The 19,091-nt window shown below is 43.9% G+C and overlaps 1 protein-coding gene across 2 annotated transcripts in view; it reads right to left on the bottom strand.

Moving 5' to 3' along the window:
* Positions 1-19,091, bottom strand: part of ARFGEF3 (ARFGEF family member 3) — a 175,899-nt gene that overhangs the window by 72,422 nt on the left and 84,386 nt on the right. For both annotated transcript variants that reach the window (XM_085879999.1, XM_085880010.1), the window contains exons 20-21: positions 16,501-16,637; positions 11,463-11,596 (exon numbers count right to left, since the gene is read on the bottom strand). In XM_085879999.1, coding sequence (XP_085736125.1) covers positions 11,463-11,596; positions 16,501-16,637 — 271 coding nt within the window. The remainder of the gene's footprint in view (positions 1-11,462; positions 11,597-16,500; positions 16,638-19,091) is intronic.

The raw sequence follows: 19,091 nt of genomic DNA, 5'->3' as shown, positions 1-19,091 counted from the left end.
TCGGCTGCTCCCGTTAGGGGTCGCCACAGCGGATCATCCGTATGATCCGCATAGTGATTTGGCACATGTTTTACGCCGGATGCCCTTCCTGACGCAACCCTGGTCGCCTCTTACGACACAGGGATATGGTACACCTATTTTAACCGGGATATACACCGGCCCAGTACACTGGTACTCACTTCGCCGACCTCTGAAGGATGACAAGCTGAGTCAACCCCCTGGTGTATTAATTCAGTGGCCCAACAGGGCTTGAACTCTGGACCTTTTGGATCCCAAGCCGCTGCCCTAACCACTGCGCCAACACCAGGCTCACAACAATAACGAATATAGTGGTCACTTATTTTTTTCGTGAAAATATTTTTTTGTGAACCAATAAGATCCTGCCATTCGTGGGGGATACATTCCTGGAAAATGCCGTGAATGTCGAATTCGCGAATGTCAGGGCATTGTTTCAATGGGAAAAGGGGGGATAGGTTGCTGGCGGCTTGTGATTCATAAGGGAAATCAAAAATCCCACGAAAAATCACGAACAAGCCTGTGATTATTGTAAGGTCAGGTTCGATCTGTGACCTGCTACAGGTACCATGTAAACCTGTACTAACCTGTTCCATGGTCGGGTTGTCGGCGACTAAATCGTCTCCCCCACCAGGTTTTCTGGTGAGGAGGGTGTTTGGATATGGACACCCAGCAGGATTAAAAACAAAACCTGTCAAACGGTGGAGTAGCTCCTTGTGAGCCAACGGCCATCCATATCTAGTGCCCAACTGTGTCTGCGGACATCCTCCTGCAGTTGGGTTACTCTTTATTAGGAGGTTGGTGGCAGGATTTGCACTCCAGCCACTGTAAATCCCTTCATTCCGCAAAACACAAAAACGCAAAAAGAATCTAAAACCCACTCCGTGGGAGTACCTCCAGTGCAGCTTCCTTTCGCAGGGCAGCTCACTGGATGACGGGATTGGGGCAAAGCCTTTGGGACCCCCAATCTTTGATGAAAGGAGGGAAACCACGGGGTAACATCCCTGGGTCAGATTGCGGGAGAGTGTGTCGGAGTGGTGCTGAGGTGTCGTCCACCAGACGGCGGTCTCCTTGGGTTAACCTGAGGTGGTCCCTTTGGGTGGGTGCCTGGAATGTCCTATCGCTAAAGGCGCTGTCACACCTTGACGATTTAGCCAGCAATGGCAACGTATAAAAATGTTTGTAAAACGTTGGCATACGCTGAAATTTTGATGTTTTTAAAAAAGTTTTTGTCGTATTTATAACGTGTTGGTCGTATGCATAACATATTAGTAATGGGCACAGAACGTTTCGTTGTCTTACAGATAACTGAAACCAACGAATGCTTAGCCTGTTGTCGGCGTTCACAACCTATGCCCAACGATAGTTTAACTTAGGCATAGCATGCTACACTTATCGCCGACGAACTCGTGGCGAAGCCTGTTAAAAACCTGCCGCACGCCGATTTAAATCATAACCGCCTGAAAATTGAAAGTGTCAACCACGCAGTCATACCTTGACGATTTAGCCAGCGTATGCCGACCTATGAAAAATTTGCCGAACCAAGCTGGCACACGTCGAATACGTTATGGGTAAGTTGTGTATACGTTAAGAGCACGCTGAAAAACGATGAAGTATGCTGTCATATTTCGTGGTACGTCTCGTACGTCGTGAAATTTCAAGCATGCTGAAAATGTTACGACGTACTCGCCATATGGCTCACACGTTCCGCTACGCTGGGAATGCGTTGTAGGCACGATATGCGATCGTTGACACACGTCGAGACAAGTTCCTTGTAAGTTACTCATAAGTCGAAACACGTCGAGGTAATGTTTAGCATACCCGAAACTTATTTTCTCCGTCAAGGCATATTTTCTTTTTTTTCTCCTTGGCTCCGTGAAGGCACGTGACGAAATATCTGAAGTTGTTGTTGTTGTTTTTATTTTTTATTTTTTTAGTCTATCACGAATTTTAAAATATATTCAGACATTTGCTTTTAAGTTTTGACGTCAACGTGATAATATCCTCAAACAGAAAATATTCTCAGAGGAGGAACTAAGAATAAGACATGAGCAAACTGAAGAGGCAATCGGACGTGACGTAACGGCACGTGACGAAATATCGGAAGTTATTGTTGTTGTTTTTTTTATTTAAAATGCTGCCAAAACGCCATTATACGGTAGCTGTAAATTAGAAACACGTTCAGTAAGTTCTGTGGTCATCCGGAAGACGTCAATCAAATACGTCTACAGACGTCAATACGCGTTGGAGGTACGTTACACATCGGCTCAAAGCATGTTACTCATAGGTTAGAAATAAGTTTTGGGTACGCTAAGCATTACCTCGACGTGTTTCGACTTATGAGTAATTTACAAGTAACGTGTGTCGATGTGTGTCAACGATCGCATAACGTGCCTCGACGTGTGTGAACGATCATGTAACGTGCCTACAACACGTTACTCATAGGTTATAAATACGTTTCGGGTACGCGAATCATTACCTCAACGTGTTTCGACTAATGAGTAACTTACAAGTAACGTGTGTCAACATGTGTCAACGATCGCATAACGTGCCTACAACTTATGGCCAGCGTAGCGGAACGTGTGAGTGGGTACTGTTATATCTGCAAAAGTGGGTACTCTGATGAGTCCAAAATTTTGATTAAATTTTGTTCAACGAAACAATTCCATTATTTCTTTTTTATCTGCAATTGTTCATTTGTTCTATGCTTTAATTTCAGAGTGCATTGAAACATTAAACTGCTTAAATTTCAGTAAAAACTGGAAAAATGGGGGTGTTCTAAAACATTTGACTGGTAGTGTGTGTGTGTGTGTGTATGTGTGTGTGTGTGTGTGTGTGTGTGTGTGTGTGTGTGTGTGTGTGTGTGTGTGTGTGTGTGTGTGTGTGTGTGTATACACATACATATACATATATATATATATATATATATATATATGTATATATATATATATATATATATATATATATATATATATATATATATATATATATATATATATATATATATATATGTATGTGTATACACACACACACACACACACACACACACACTACCAGTCAAATGTTTTAGAACACCCCCATTTTTCCAGTTTTTACTGAAATTTAAGCAGTTTAATGTTTCAATGTACTCTGATATTAAAGCATAGAACAAATAAACAATTGCAGATAAAAAAGAAATAATGGAATCGTTTCGTTGAACTAAATTTAATCAAAATTTTGGACTCATCAGAGTACCCACTTTTGCAGATATAACAGCCAAACATACTTGTGGCATTCTTTCTACAATGGAAATCAAATATTGTTTGGAAAGTTCTTCCCAACACTGTTGCAGAAGTTCCCACAAATGCGTTGCACTTGAAGGTTGCTTTGCTTCCACCCTTCTGTCCAGTTCATCCCAAACCAGCTCGATGGGGTTTAAGTCTGGAGGCTGTGCTGGCCATTCCATGATTTGAAATCTACCGTCTTGTTCTTTTCTTCTAAAGTAGTTCTGACACAGCCTGGAGGTACGTTTTGGGTCGTTATCTTGCTGTAGGATGAACCCTGACCAACTAGGCATGGACCAGAAGGTATTGCATGGTGCTGCAAAATGCTGTGGTAGCCCTTTTGGTCCAGGGTGCCAGTCACTCTGTGCAAGTCGCCAACTCTGGATCCAGCAAAAGAGCCCCAGATCATCATGCTTCCTCCTGAATGTTTGGCAGTTGGTGTCACACACAGAAACCATCCTTTCGCCTCCTCAACAGTGAACAAAAACCCTGCGTGATGAACCGAAGATTTCAAATTTTGATTTATCGATCCATAAGACCTTCTTCCAGTTTTCAGTCGTCCACTGGTGATGCTTCATGGCCCAGGCAAGCCTCTTTTTCTTATTTTGCCATCTTAGCAATGGCACTCTTACTGCCACTCAACCTGACAAACCTGCAGCTCGAAGTCTTCTCTTCACAGTTGAAACTGAGACTTCCTTACTTCGACCAGTGTTAAAGAGCAGGTTGCGGGTCACCAAACATGTTCTGAAAATTTATCAATATGATTACATGTGCATTAAATAGTTCGATGCAAGCTATTGTGGTTGCCTTACTATTGGGAAAATTAATGAAATTTAACTCCAAAGTTGTTATTTCTCGAGGCCTTGGTAGAATATTTCCCAATGAGGCTAAACATGTTTTAGTATTTATATGCCACAACAGTCTCTTGAAAGTTGGGGTTTGTTCTAACTGTTCACTTTCGCTGGGGTCAAGCTCAGCTGTCAGAAAGACTTCAACGCCAAGGCTACGGTGTCTAATATATTTGGGTCCATTATTGATTCATTCTATTTCTGACTCTTGAGTGACAGGAGGGTTAAAAATTATTATATCAAGTCACAGACGAATCAAACTTTATATTATTTTATGCATCGAACAAGAAAATGAAAATCTACAAACCAATCTGTCTGGTGGAGTCTGTCAGTGTAAACTGCCGGGCAGTCGGTCCTGCCACTTGTACACTAAATAGGCCGTTTTCTGGCACTTGCAAGTGGCTCAAATTTATATGGCTCAGGGCCAGAAACTCCATAATATAAATTCCCATCATCCTCCGACTCGTCCTCGGCAATATCAGAATGAAAATACTTAATTTCATCGCCGCTGAAATCACTCTCTGATTCGCATCTCGCCATTGTTCACACGCTGTTTCCGAATGTTCACGAAGTTTTCGGAGAACGTGACGTCATAGCATCTTTGGTAAATTCCGGTCTGTTTTTCGATCACTGACAAAAGTTTTGACTTAAAAGTTAATTTTAGCATATTTTGAGTTTCAAATGTAAGAAAATAATTGCCCAACGGTTATTAATGTGATTACAACCTTCGAATCACTAAAAGTCATCAGTGACACAAAACCTGCTCTTTAAGCTGTTCTTGAAGCTGCTGTTCTGAGAGCCACCTATCATGCAAGCTGTTGACTCTCAGAAACTTGTCTTCTGATGGTGTTGTGGCTTTGGGTCTGCCAGACCTCTTCCTGTCAGAGTTTCCTCCAGTTTCCAAGTGCCTTTTGATGGTGTAGGAAACTGTACTCACTGACACTTTGGCTCCCTTTGCAATTTCTCCAAAGGAAATACCTACACTTTGAAGGGTTGTAATGGTCTGTCTGTCTTCCTTTGTTAATTGTCTTTTTCTCACCATTATGATCGCAATATACTACTTCGTGCAGTGCAATATTGTCCAAATAATGTTTCAGAGGGTGTAGCAACACAGTCTGTTCCAACACTGCTTTTATACAGAGGGTTTTTAACTAATCAACAAAAGTTGGGACACTTGTAGGATTTGTTTGCATCAACTTTCAAGGCTTAATTTTCTTCCACTGCTCCAGAACAGCTGCAGTTGCTCACCCATTACTTGTTCCCTGAAAAGGGCCTTTTTTAACAACTGAAATTTACATTATTTTTCAGTTTTTGGTGACCTAAACTTTTTGTTTTTTAACCTCTGGCAGTTTACCGCTTAGCTTTGTACCATTTCAGGTTATTCACTGGACTTGAACTGCTTAAATTTCAGTAAAAACTGGAAAAATGGGGGTGTTCTAAAACTTTAGACCGGTAGTGTGCAGTAAACCCTCGCCGTCCGCTGGGGTTACATTCCTCAAAACTTCTGTGAACGGCGAACAGTCTATAACATGCAGCCAAGTCAATGAGATACCTTCCAGCCTCCCAAAATAAGTCCAAAAATCATAAATTGATTGAAAATAAAAGACATTTAGTTGAATAATAAGAACAATTGAGTAAAACAAGATAAAATGAGTAACATTTACCATCAATAAAAAGGCTTTACCGCTTGGAGTACTGTTGGTGGGGGGCCCCGGTCAGTTCTATTTGAACATAGCCTTGGCACGGAGGTAGCCGATCAATCTCCCAGCAGCGACCCACAAATCCCTCACATCTATTATGTTGTGCTCTTTCCTTTGTGGAGATATTTATGTTGATGTTGCCCTAATTTTATCATTATATTCGACTCATTGACATTGTAGTCTTTTGCCAGCACAGTAACACGTGCATCACTCTCAAATTGATCGAATAGTTTCACTTTTTCCACGAATGTCATCACTTTCTTCACTTTTTTTATTCTGCTCTTCAGCAGATGCACCACTTGATGGACGTTTTGGATCCATAATTAAATAAACAGGATACAAAGTTTTATCATAATAAACCAACCGCTATGCAGCCAGAAGACAATGATGCGGTGGTGCGGTAGATTCTGGAATATGCAGAATGTAAATTTTCAAATTGTTATATTCTCCGGCGATATGGTACAATTATAATTTAATACGTAATGTTAAATAAAGGAAAATATTGTTATCCAAACATTCTTCTTCTTCCTCTTTCGGCTGCTCCCGTTAGGGGTCGCCACAGCGGATCATCCGTATGATCCGCATCGTGATTTGGCACATGTTTTACGCCGGATGCCCTTCCTGACGCAACCCTGGTTGCCTCTTACGACACAGGGATATGGTACACCTATTTTAACCAGGGTATACACCGGCCCAGTATACTGGTACTCATTTCACCGACCTCGGAAGGATGACAGGCTGAGTCAACCCCCTGGTGTATTAATTCAGTGGCCCAACGGGGCTTGAACTCAGGACCTCTTGGATCCCAAGCTGCTGCCCTAACCACTGCGCCAACACCAGGCTTAATTGTTATCCAAACATTGAAAGTGTTAAAAAAATAAAAATAAAAAAACTAATGAAATACGAACGAGTTCAGGGTGGACGGGGTTTATTTTGTCGGTGGTGGGAGGATATTCCTGGAAGATGCAGAAGGCAATTTTTTTTTTCATTTCCTGGTGATACAGTACAATTATGTTTTAACTGGTAATGTTAAATGAAGGAAAATATTGTTATTCAAACATTGAAAGTGTTAAAAAAAAAACTAATGAAAACCTCAGGAGTTTGAGGTGGGAGGAGATCAATTTTTCCGCGGATAAGCGGGAGTATCGCCGTGGACGGAGAAAAAGGGTGTCTGAAAGGAAATCGCAGATATCGCAGACGGCAAACACGCAGACAGGTGAGGGTTGACTGACTATATCTCTATATATATATATATATATATATATATATATATATATATATATATATATATATATATATATATATATATATATATATATATATATATATATATATATATATATATATATATATATATAACTGACTATATATAGTCTTGGAGCCTGGTGTTGGCGCAGTGGTTTGGGCAGCGGCTTGAGATCCAAAAGGTCCTGAGTTCAAGCCCCGTTGGGCCAATGAATTAATACACCAGGGGGTTGACTCAGCCTGTCATCCTTCCAAGGTCGGCGAAATGAGTACCAGTGTACTGGACCGGTGTATACCCCGGTTAAAATAGGTGTACCATATCCCTGTGTCGTAGGAGGCGACCAGGGTTGCATCAGGAAGGGCATCCGGCATAAAACATGTGCCAAATCACTATGCGGATCATATGGATGATCCGCTGTGGCGACCCCTAATGGGAGCAGCCGAAAGAAAAAGAAGAAGAAGATATATATATATATATATATATATATATATATATATATATATATATATATATATATATAGATATATAGATATATAGATATATAGATATATAGATATATAGATATATAGATATATAGATATATATATATATATATATATATATATATATATATATATATATATATATATATATATATATATATGTCATGGTTCTTGGACGTATTATGATGGCAATTTGTGTTCTACAGTGTTCAAGTATCCAATTCCATTTAAATAAAGGTTTCCATCCATCCATTGGGACCATACTCTGTGCAGAGCGTTGGTGCTGCTTAGGCAGTCTCCTTGGCTATTGCGCACAATCCTGGACGGGTCGCCACTCCGACACAGTATACCAGCATGCTGGCACTCATTTTACCGACCTCGGAAGGATGACAGGCTGAGTCAACCCCACCTGTTATTAATTCAACGGCTGAGCGGGATTTGAACTCAGGACCCAAGGATCCCAAGCCCACCACCCTAACCATTAAGCCAACACCAGGCAAATAAAGGTTTAAGGATGTTTAAAGACACATAAATAAATTAATTCCGGGTTTTACCCAGTATCCATTACATCACCCGATCTAACAAGTTACATCCGTTCTTCATATCTATCGTTTGTGTCCTTTGTCCTTAAAAATAGTAAATTTCCTGTTTGGAATGATTTTCAATTGTGTTGTACTACAAGAAAGGCAGACAGAGTAAAAATATTATTTCACTCCTCTCTGCGCATGTGTGATCGGGGCGAATTCAAAGCTAACGTATGGTAAAACGGCAAACTTGTCTTCCTACTCATGTTCTGGATTGTGTTAAAAATATAGCATTTGATTTAAAGAAGTTATTCCTTGATTATAAACTGACAAGACAGACGGACATTAACCAATTGTTTCACCCCACTTTTCACTTTGCGTGCGTGTGGTAATAACACTGCTTTCCTCCCTACTCATCCACTCTGGTCTCTTGCTGCCTTTAACTTTGCACCTCACTGGAATATATCTACTCTGCACTCTACACATTCGCTCCTTGAAGGTTACCCATTTCGATGATGCAGACTGCCTGCACATTAACTTTTCCTCATCTAAAGCACCTGTCTACTAATACCATCAAAGTTTGCCTTCATGCAATCCAACAGCCTACGCACCCCTCCCTCCTCCCACACTCACCTTCATGGGTTTCTCTACAAACCAATCCAAATTTTACACACTCACGCTGTCTCTCCGAAAGGACTGTCTGGCAAACTCTCCCATATACTTCCTAGACAAACCACTTGAATATGTTACGTCACTTAAACTTTTGGGCCTCAGCATGAGCCATGATCTTTCTTGGGCAGACCATATTTCCAAGATGGCCTCCAAAGCCAACTGCCGACTGGGCATCCTCCGTCGGGCAAGGTCTTTCCTTTGCCAATCTGAACTTTTGACAACCTACAAGGCCTTCACTCGTAGCTTGATAGAGTATTGCTCTCCCCTTCGGGCTGGCGCCCCTGCTTCACACATTGCCCTTCTTGATGCGGTGGAAAGCAAGACCCTGAAAATCCCACGACGAAGGTCCCACGATGAAGCCGAGTGTCTCAGCCTGTTACTTTCACATTGCAGACAGGTTGGTCATCTGTCTTCTACCGCCTAATTTTTGGTCTTGCACCCTCTGATCTCTCTTGGCTCCTGTTTCTCCCAGGTTCTTGCATGGCACACACAGTCTGCCAGTAAGCGTCTTATTAAACTCCCAAAATCCAGGCTCACTGCTCAAAAGTCATTTGTTCCTCTTTTCTCTCACCTGTGGAATCAACTTCCCCAGTCCCTTCAGTCCCACTCTTCCCTCCAGGGCTTTAAGACAACTGTTCAGCACCCCCTCAGGTATTTACATCCCCCCATCCATACTTATGATCTCTTCTACCCCAAACTCCCTTTTTCCAAGTTATTGTGATCCCTACTCTCTCCCCCACCTCTTTTTGTTTGCGAGTCATTTGGTTTGTTCCTTTTTTGTTTCATCCTCACTTTCCTCTTCCCTTTCTTCCTGTGTTTCATTCAGCTTGTTCACCCCATATGTCATAATCCCCCTCCCCTTTATATCACTCTCATGCCTCACTTCTATGCTGCTGTTGGTGTTTCCCCCTTTCCATTCCTCCCTTGGTTCTGCTGGACTTCCTTTCCATTCTTTCCTCATTTTTTTCAGAAAATAAATTTAAAAAAAATTCTCGATTCTGCTCTTTCGCCATTCCTCGATGCAGTCTGTTGTTGTTCATCTTTTGGCTGCTCCCGTTAGGGGTCGCCACAGCGGATCATCCGTTATGATCCGCATACTGATTTGGCATAGGTTTTACGCCGGATGCCCTTCCTGACGCAACCCTGGTCGCCTCTTACGACACAGGGATAAGGATTGGGTTTCGCCATGATTCTGGGCTGCCCTACACCCTCTCATAGCGCGGCCCAGTGCAGAGCTCCCGTCCTCAAGCAATCCTCCTACCTAAGCCTCCGAGTAGCCGGATTACAGGTGCACGCCACTACGCCCGGTTCCTCGATGCAGTCTATCCCTGGCAAATTTAAATCCCCCCAATCAACACTTTATCCTTTTCACAGGTCTTTCTGAATTCTTCATGAAGTCGTCTTCTGCTCTTCCCTCATACTGGGAGTCCTATGAAAGCATCCTCCAAGTATCTTACTATTCTTACAATTGCTAATCTCTTAGAAGCTATTTTTCATTCATCTTTAAGTTTTAATTTTGAAATTTTAATTTAATTAATCAATCAATCAATACAACTAATACTGTATATAATGAAGAAAGTTTGTTTGTATATTTGGTTGTTCGTTTATGCATTCAGACCCTGCAGGAATCAGTTTAACCAAACTTTGCATGGCCTCCTCTTTCATCCAGAGGAAGGTCGAGGGCTATGTTTGGATAAAAAAAATTGAAAAATAAAAAAGTATATTAAGATCAGATAATTGGTCTTTTCATGCCTCGATCAGGTCTTGTGCTCATACGCTGCCTGAGTTGTTTTTTTTTTCCCGGCAGCGATTGAGTAATACATATTGTGAAGATCGTATGTTGAGGTTGTCGCAATTTGTTGTATTAAAAAAATTAAATTAATGAAAATAAGTTTAAAAAAGGGAAAGCGGTCCATGCGCATTTTGCAATGCCTAAGATTGGCAATTCATACGAAACCACAAGGCCAACATTCCCCAATTTATCATGCTGGAAATACTTAAATACACATTTCATTGAATTTTCCCGGGCAACGCTGGATACTTCAGCTGGTTCTTTATAGTGATTTTCATTCCGAGGCAAAATCTCAGTAATTTGTAAAATGGACGAGGTCAGAAAAGTTAAGGTTGAGAAAGAAAAACTGTGAAAACGTCAGGTTTTTTTTGATTTAAAGACCATCATTGACAATAAGGTAGTGCAAAAAATGTTTTTCTTAAAGCTTTTGGTTTTGATTTCCTAGAGACCAAGGTTCATGTGTTTAAACACCAAATGCAAACAAAAAGGAAATTCGATAATATCAGACAAAACAACCTACCCTGAGATCAATCATTAATTTCACACACTCTCGTGTACAGCCTTGTGGCTGCTGGTTGGATCATTGGTTAAGTAAGCGGCTATGCCGCTGATGCATTGCCCCTATTTACCAGTACAATGGTGCTCATTTCACCGACCTCGGAAGGATGACAGGCTGAGTCAACCCCACCTGGTGTTAATTCCGCAGCCGACGGGACTCAAACTCAGGACCCATATCCCAAACCAGCCACCCGAACTGCGAAGCCAATGGCAGGCTTACGATCTTTCATTCACGCAATTAAAGTCATTTTTTTAAACATTATAACGTGTGTTCATGTTGTCACAATGCTCTCAACTAAAAAAATATAATAATATAAACAAGAAATGTAAAATCAATGCTGTATTCAGTTTTAAAGTATTACCAGGTGAGGTCAGCAGATGTTGAGTCATATCAGCTGAAGTGTCAAAGAGCTGAGCACGCGATGCTTGACGCAAGTAATGCAAAAAAGTGAAGAGTGCCGTGAGGTTCAGCTTGTATGCTGCCTCCTCAAAAAACCTGCACACCACAATATGAACTATTTAGGTTCAAGTGAAGCATCTTCTTTGTATTTATAATGCAACGACGTTTTATCTGAAATGACAGGCAGAGGAAGAAGCACCAGAGGCTGAAAGGCTTCTATAATAGATCGTGCAGAAATTGGGAGTGGGGGAGAAAGGAATCAGCCCCATATCACAAATACTATATTGACATATACAGTGTATACAAAGTAATATATTGTTGTGCATTTCAGATTTCAGATTTTTTTTGGACATCGATTTATTGTGGATTTCAGAATCGGATCTGAGTAATGCACACAACATCCAGGTCCTCAGACAATTATTTCCATAAATGCATGTTCAGGAAAGACCCATCCTCTTGTCTGGTGGGATTCTAACTCATTGATGCGTTGGGAGAAGGGTAGAGAACAGGTTCCCTTTCTTTCTAATGGGATAACCTTTTCCTCTTTACGACACGTTCATGACGTATGATTTTACATCAGTTTTCATTTCTGCACGAGTGATATTCACCGTTCGTGCACGCGATAAGAAAGCAGTGAGCCCAACAGATATTCGTACTGTTCCCTTTCCATCAAGACACATTGGCTTGGAAATACACGATATATTTACACATTTTATTTAAGTTATCATTTTCACATTGGACTTACAGGACATTTGAGACTTTAATCACACCGCAAGCTTTACCTGGACAGTTCATTTTGACAATCAAACATGGCTGTGGTCTCGGATCATTTCCCTCAGTCACCCAACCTTTTTGCATTGACGTTTGACAAGCACCTTCTTTCATCGACGATCAACACCCCGTTCAACAGGTCTTTGGATGCTAACCAGCACTTCTTTGTGTCAGGCTGAACAAAGAGGTGATAATTGCCCATTGACATTCTGTGGGCACTTTATGTTTTTGCTCCGTTGTTCCGGCAAGTGGCTGCTTTCTGGCGTTCGTCCAGCGCCCCGAACATCGCGTCGTAAGCCAAGCCTGTGTTGATTGGGAGTTGTATCTTGTTCGATGGTCGGGAGAGAATGAGCACGAGAATGGACAGTTGGAGGTCTCATGCAGAGATGCACCAATAGGCAAGCTGGATTTGGCTGAAGTCGTGCTTCAGGCTCCACCCACACCGGTCACCTAAACAAGGACGGCAGGACTGCCCTGCTGGAGTTGGTGAGAGATTCTGCTGACAGTTGGTGACAGTTGGGGACAACAGCAATGGCGGTTGTGACAGTTGGACTGTTCTGGCTGGTTCTGCTCGGTACCTGGTTCTTGGCGTACCTGGCTCTTGGTGTACCTGGCACTTGGCGTACATGGCTCTGATCTGTGCCTTTCCACAACTTTATCCTGGAGGTCTTTTGAAAGCTCCTTTGGTGCTCATGTTTGAGTTTTTGTTGTGAAATGCACCACCCAGCAGAGGAAACCTACAGCAACAGCTGATTTTATTCAGAAACTAGAAGGGCACTGGGTAGAGCACATACCTCCACCACGTCATTCCTGATCCACGAGAACATATCGGGCCCAATACATTTTTGAAAACTATATCGTTTTTGGCCTTATTTCTCAATGGTGAAGAATCACTTTTTTAAATTCAATAATTCTCATATCCAGATCCAGATTCAGATCTTTACCAAATTCGAATCAATTCATCCTTGCTACACTCCCAATCTGTCCACCAAGTTTTGTCCGAATCCGTCTACAACTTTTTGAGATATCATGCTACATATCGGTTTAGCACTATCTCGCAATGGTGAAGAATCACTAAAAAAAAGTTATCAGATCCGGATGCAGATCTTCACCAAAATTGAATAAATTCTGCCTCGTCACACACCCACATATCCACCAAGTTTCATCCAAATCCGTCCACAACTTTATGAGATATCGTGCTATATATCGTATTTGGCCCTATCTCTCAATGGTGAAGAATCGCTTAAAAAATTCTCGTAGCCGGATCCGGAACCAGAGCTTCACCAAAATCTAATCAGTTCGTCCTTTTCACACACCAAACCTGTCCACAAAATTTCATCCGGATCTGTCTACAACTTTTTGAGATATCCTGTACACAGACAAACAAACAAATACACAAACATACAGAAAAGGGTGAAAACATAACCTCCTTCACCTTCGGTGGCAGAGGTAATAATCAGAATCACTGCAATAACTTGGTGTGTGATTTTAAAGGTGATTGGTTATACCTATGCCTGGTGTTGGCTTAAGGGTTAAGGTGGTGGGCTTGTGATCCGAGGATCCTGAAATCAAATCCCACTCAGCTGTTGAAGTAATACCAGGTGGGGTTGACTCTGTCTGTCATCCTTCTGAGGTTGGTAAAATGAGTGCCAGGCATGCTGCTATACTGTGATGGAGAAGCGACCTGTCCAGGATTGTGCCCAACAGCCAAGGAGACTGTTTAAGCAGCACCAACGCTCTGCACAAAGTGTGGTCCCAATGGATGGATGGATGGTTACACCTGAGTTAATTTACAATTGCTATTATAAGGGGGTGGACACTTATCCAACCAAGATATTCTCGTTTTGTCATTTTAATTAATTTTCTGAAATTTGTGAGTTACAATGTGTAAATAAAGTTGGAAAAAGTCTGATTTAATGGAATTTAATTCCAGGCTATGAGGCACCAAAAGGTGAAAAATTCGAAAGGATTTGTACACTTTCTATGGGCACTGTACACGTTTAGTAAATTCCTAAATGAAATAACATTTCAAAAATATAACATTTCTAAATATAAAAGCAATATATAAAAAAATGGGACAACACTCAACGGTGATGAGTGTGGAGGTTGTTTGTAGAGGTGGGGTTTGGTGGAGGGGTGAGTGGTAGAGTTAATGGGACAGCAGAAACGCTCTCCTGATATTGTTGTGGGGCCGGGTATCTGCGGCGAGCACGACCGCTAGGTGGAGTAGTAGAGTCGGCTCCACCGAACACCCGGAATCTAGATCGTGCTTCTCGGAGAACTCCGAAAGGCACGGGTCCCTTACAGGACCGTGAATCGCCAATAATTCGACCGCGTGGGATGGGGTTAATTGCCAAGCTTCAATATACCTAAAAACCCACGCGGCAAGCTACCGGGGAATTCACACCCTCGACGGAGCTCGAGCGGGACGAGCCGTTACCGTGCTCGAGCGTAACCGTAACCCGAGCGGATGGTTACCAAGACCCGTCGGTCCAAATACACAATTTACCGTTTCCCAATTTGCCAACACGCACCGTGCTAAGCCAATGAAAGAAGCACAGAAACGAGCTGGTACATTCAACAATAGGGGTATTTATTTTACAATAATCAGGGAGGGGAAGCACACAAAGAGCAGAGTTATCACGACTATAAGAAATGCAATGTACAATGAGCAAAGAAAGCACTTACACAGTTGTTACTTATAGACGGGGCCTAAGGACACACACTCGCACACACAAATGCCCAGAAAGAGATGGACCTCAAGGTCTTTATTGCCCCCGTCAGCTCGGAGGGAAGATGGGCTGAGGGGAGTGAAGCTCGCTTGGACCTGTCCACCTCGTGTGGTTCTCGACGATCTTGGGGTAATGGGACTCGAACCCGCAATACGAAGCCGCTCCAAGCACCAGGTACGGAGGGTAGCGTCGGGCGTTGGCACACTCCTCTGGCTCGCAGGCAGGCGACACGAGATGATCTCCCGAGTTGAGAAGGTCGACCTCCCGCGGCAATGCACCAGACGAGACGCCTCGGATCCGCACGATGCAGTCAGCCGCAGGCCCGGACAGAGACGCATACTCGAGCAGACTCGACGCAATCATTCGTTGCTTCTTCTTTGTCGCTTTTCTTTTGGGGCCCGTCCGCTCCCGTGGCCTGCTCCCATTGGGTCGACGGCGTGTCGCGGCTCTGCCTTCTTGCCAAGGACCGCCCCGACTCAGGTCTGCTCGTCGCCCATAGGGCGGAAAGCGACGCATACCCTCATTTGGCACACAGCTGAAGCGAAATGCTTTGTGACCATATACGGTGCGAAATCCACACCGAAACGCACACCGCCTGGGGCATGGAATTCCAGACACGCCCGCATGCCAGCGAGCGCACGGAGAATGCCGAGAGCAGAGTGTTGTTGTTGTTGTTGTTGTTGTTGTTGTTGTTGTTGTTGTTGTTGTTGTTGTTGTAGGTGATGTAAAATGTAAAAATCCTATCCATCAAAATAACTCCGCAGCGCACGTACATTTAATTCCCATTATACTAGGGGCGGGACCCTAACTAGAAACATACACTTACCGATATAACTGAGCTATAAGGACTCTGGCTGTTGTGTGCAGTAAGCTTCCAAATTCGTAACAATATCAACCGGTCGTTCTCAAGCATGAAAACTCTTTCAAAGTTCAAATTTAATTTCAAACGAATTGTGTTTTTTTGTTTTCTAACTTCCGGACTCACTCGCATCACTTCTTGAGTATTTTGGACTCATCTTTTTGAGGGATTGAATCACGCTTCAAACATCATCGAAATGGCGTGATGCAACTCAACATACGCCTCCATGTCTAACATGATACAAAGTATATCGCTGTAGCCCACTGGAAACGAAGTAATAGCGACTGTCGAGATGTTAAAAGGACACAAGTTCCCGATTGTGTCTGTGACATTATAATGAAAACTTTTTCCGAATCATTGTTAAGTGAGGAATTATTGTGGTTGTAAAAAGTATTTCTTTGCATATCAACCCTCAACTCAGGAGGAATTGATGACCTTTAACCTGTCACCTCTCCAGAAACCATGACTCACATCGAAAGAAAATTTAAACAACAGAATCTCATTCAGTTAACACTTCCACCAACCTCCCCACCCCTTCTCACAAACCCTTTCTGCTCTGCCAATGAAATATGTTAAGGAAAGGAGAACAAATTAAAGGATATGCAAGAAAGCTCTTCGTGGCATTTGGAGGCACTGACCTGTCCACAGCAGTTGAGAGGCAACAGATAACATTGCTGATGTCAATGGGGGTGAGAATGCCTCCAGTTCCACCCAAATCCAAGGCTTCCCGTCCCTTGACCACGCTGTCTCCAATAAGGTCTTGTACACTGAGGTGCTGTAAATGGAAATTACAATAGATTAAAATGCGAGGGGCACAATGCTTTGTTTAAATGGTTATGTCACGTTTTTTGAGAGTGTGTGTGTGTATGTATATATTGTTGTGGTTGAGGAAATTCGCAAACCACCATTCAGGTCCCGTAGGTGAGATATCTCTGTAAGTACATGTGTAGTTAGCCCCAAACCCGTTGTTTAGAGGGAATAAATGTGATTCATTCGGGCTGCGACCCTTTAAGATAGCTGTTTTTCTGTTCTATCTTTATTTTGAACCAACCACGTCTCAACCGCCATCACACAACAACCACCAACCGCAACGCCGCTTCACAACAACAACAACGCCAACAGCCACGACCTTTACCTTCACAGCTCGCTCCCGCAAACATTGCATCACCGCCATTCCAAGCATCACCGTGGCCAGGGACCACCACTTTAGACCCTCCACCACCTTCGCCTCTCCTTCTGCGGCCATTCCCGCACCGCTTGTGGGCACCGAGCGCCAGGCTGTCCTGGACTCGTACAAGGCGCGCACCGAGCCACGGGTGCAAAAAGCGGCCTTTCCGAGGAGAAGTCGGATCAGGAATGATACACGCCCACTTCCGATCCGTCCAATCAGCAAGCGCGGGGCGATTTGGCCCCAACTCCAGGCGCGTCGGAGTAGAATCGATATATGCAAATTCGAGGATCAGGGGAGATTCACGCCCCTTTTTCTCCGTCCAATGGGCGAGCGTGGCTCCACCCCCGAGCTCGTTCTGATCCAGAAATTTGCATATGGGTTCTCCTGCCGTACAATAAAGCGCCGAGCGCGGGGCGAATTTAGTCAGTTTTTGGGCTCGGGCGAGTTGGAGAAATGTGGCAGCGGCAGAGTGTGGCAGCAGCAGTCAAGACGGGTCTGGAGGAGAGTCAGTCTGTCGGGGTTTTTTTATTTTTTTTATTTTTTTGAATACCTTGGTCGAGGCTCGTATGAGAGCTAACACACAACTCACAGCAAGGAGGAATGAGACAAGAGGGGCGGGAGTGGAAGGGACAAAATAGTGGGGAACAGACACATTAGGTGAACTGTGGAAGGGAGAGGGATGGGGATGGGACGGGGAACATGGCGAAGAGAAGATGGACATTTCAGGGACTTTCAGGAAGGAAAGCAGGAGAAATGAAGGAAGTGGGCTTGGGTGGATTATCGGGGGTAGAAAAGATCGAGGATTTGGATGGGGGAAGATAAGAGGTGGTGGTGAACAGCTGTTTTGAAAGCCTGGAGGGAAGAATGGGAAAGAATAGAGTGAGGAAGTTTATTCCAAAGGTGGGAAAAAAAAGAGGAATGAAAGAGTGAAGATGAGCAGTGATTCGTGATTTTGGTAGTTTTACCAGAAGGGGGTTGTTGGCGGACCTTGAGCACCCTGTGGAAATGTGGTGGGGACAAATCGCAGAGAGAGCAGGGGGGGGGGCAAGGCTGGAGAGGAGTCGGTAGAAGACAGAAAGACCACCGACCAACCTGCGGTGATTGAGTGAGAGGCCCAAAGACTCAGCTTCATTGCGGGAGATGCCGATGATCTTAAATGCCCTGGTTTCGACAGCGTGAAGCTGAGAAAGGTGGGAGGCAGGAGCACCAGCCCAGAGGGGAGAGCAGTACTCCATCAGGCTATGGAAAAAAGCTTTGTAAGTGGTCAGGAGCTCAAGAGGGCCGAGGAAGGACTTAGCACGACGGAGGATTCCCAGTCGGCGACTGGCTTTTGAGGCGAGGTTGGAAATGTGACTTTCCCAGGAAAGGTCATGGCAGATAGTGAGACCCAGAAGCTTGAAAGAAAAGACTTCTTCCAGAGGATTGTTGAGAAAGTGGATGGGGGGGTTTTGTAAACGGTCCTTTCGAAGAGACATAGTGAGAGTGTGAGATTTGTCTGGATTGAAAGACATGTTCCACGTGTTGGACCAGTTTGTGATTTTATCCAGATCTGCAGTGAGCGAAGAAGCTGCTGCTTGCCGGTCTGAGGGATGACAGATGGTACGGCAGAGGGTGGAGTCGTCGGCAAAGAGAAATAGAGGATTTTCCAGAGAGTCCGAGAGATCATTGATGAATGATCTCTCGGATTCGTTCGGAGTCTGTCGGGGAGCTGCAGAGAGGGGAAGACGGGAGCGCGGTCGAGGTCACAGTGGAGTCACTCGTCGCGGGACCCAAGCAAGCCAGCTGTCCTCTTTCCCCAGAGCATCAACAATTCCCCCCTTCCCCCCCCCCCCCGCGCTGAGATAGTGCGGAAAGGGGGCCCCGTTCCCACCCCATTCCAAGCAGTGCCAACGAAACCTGCGGAGGAGCGCGGAGTTGGGGCACCGCCGCCACATTTGCGGCTCATCACAAGACGGGTAGGCTCCACCCGGTCTCGTGCCCACAGGCCCCGTCTGTCCCCTTGTCGTTGAGGGTGGCCCTTTTCTTTTGCTTTTGAGTATATGTGTTGTCGGCGCCGTC

The sequence above is a fragment of the Eptatretus burgeri genome, chromosome 1 (assembly GCF_056783735.1).
Source record: "Eptatretus burgeri isolate ZD-2024b chromosome 1, Ebu_testis_v1, whole genome shotgun sequence".
NCBI classification, from domain to species: domain Eukaryota; kingdom Metazoa; phylum Chordata; class Myxini; order Myxiniformes; family Myxinidae; genus Eptatretus; species Eptatretus burgeri.
The sequence above is the reverse complement of the archived record's forward strand: the minus strand, read 5'-3'. Positions and strand labels throughout refer to the sequence as shown.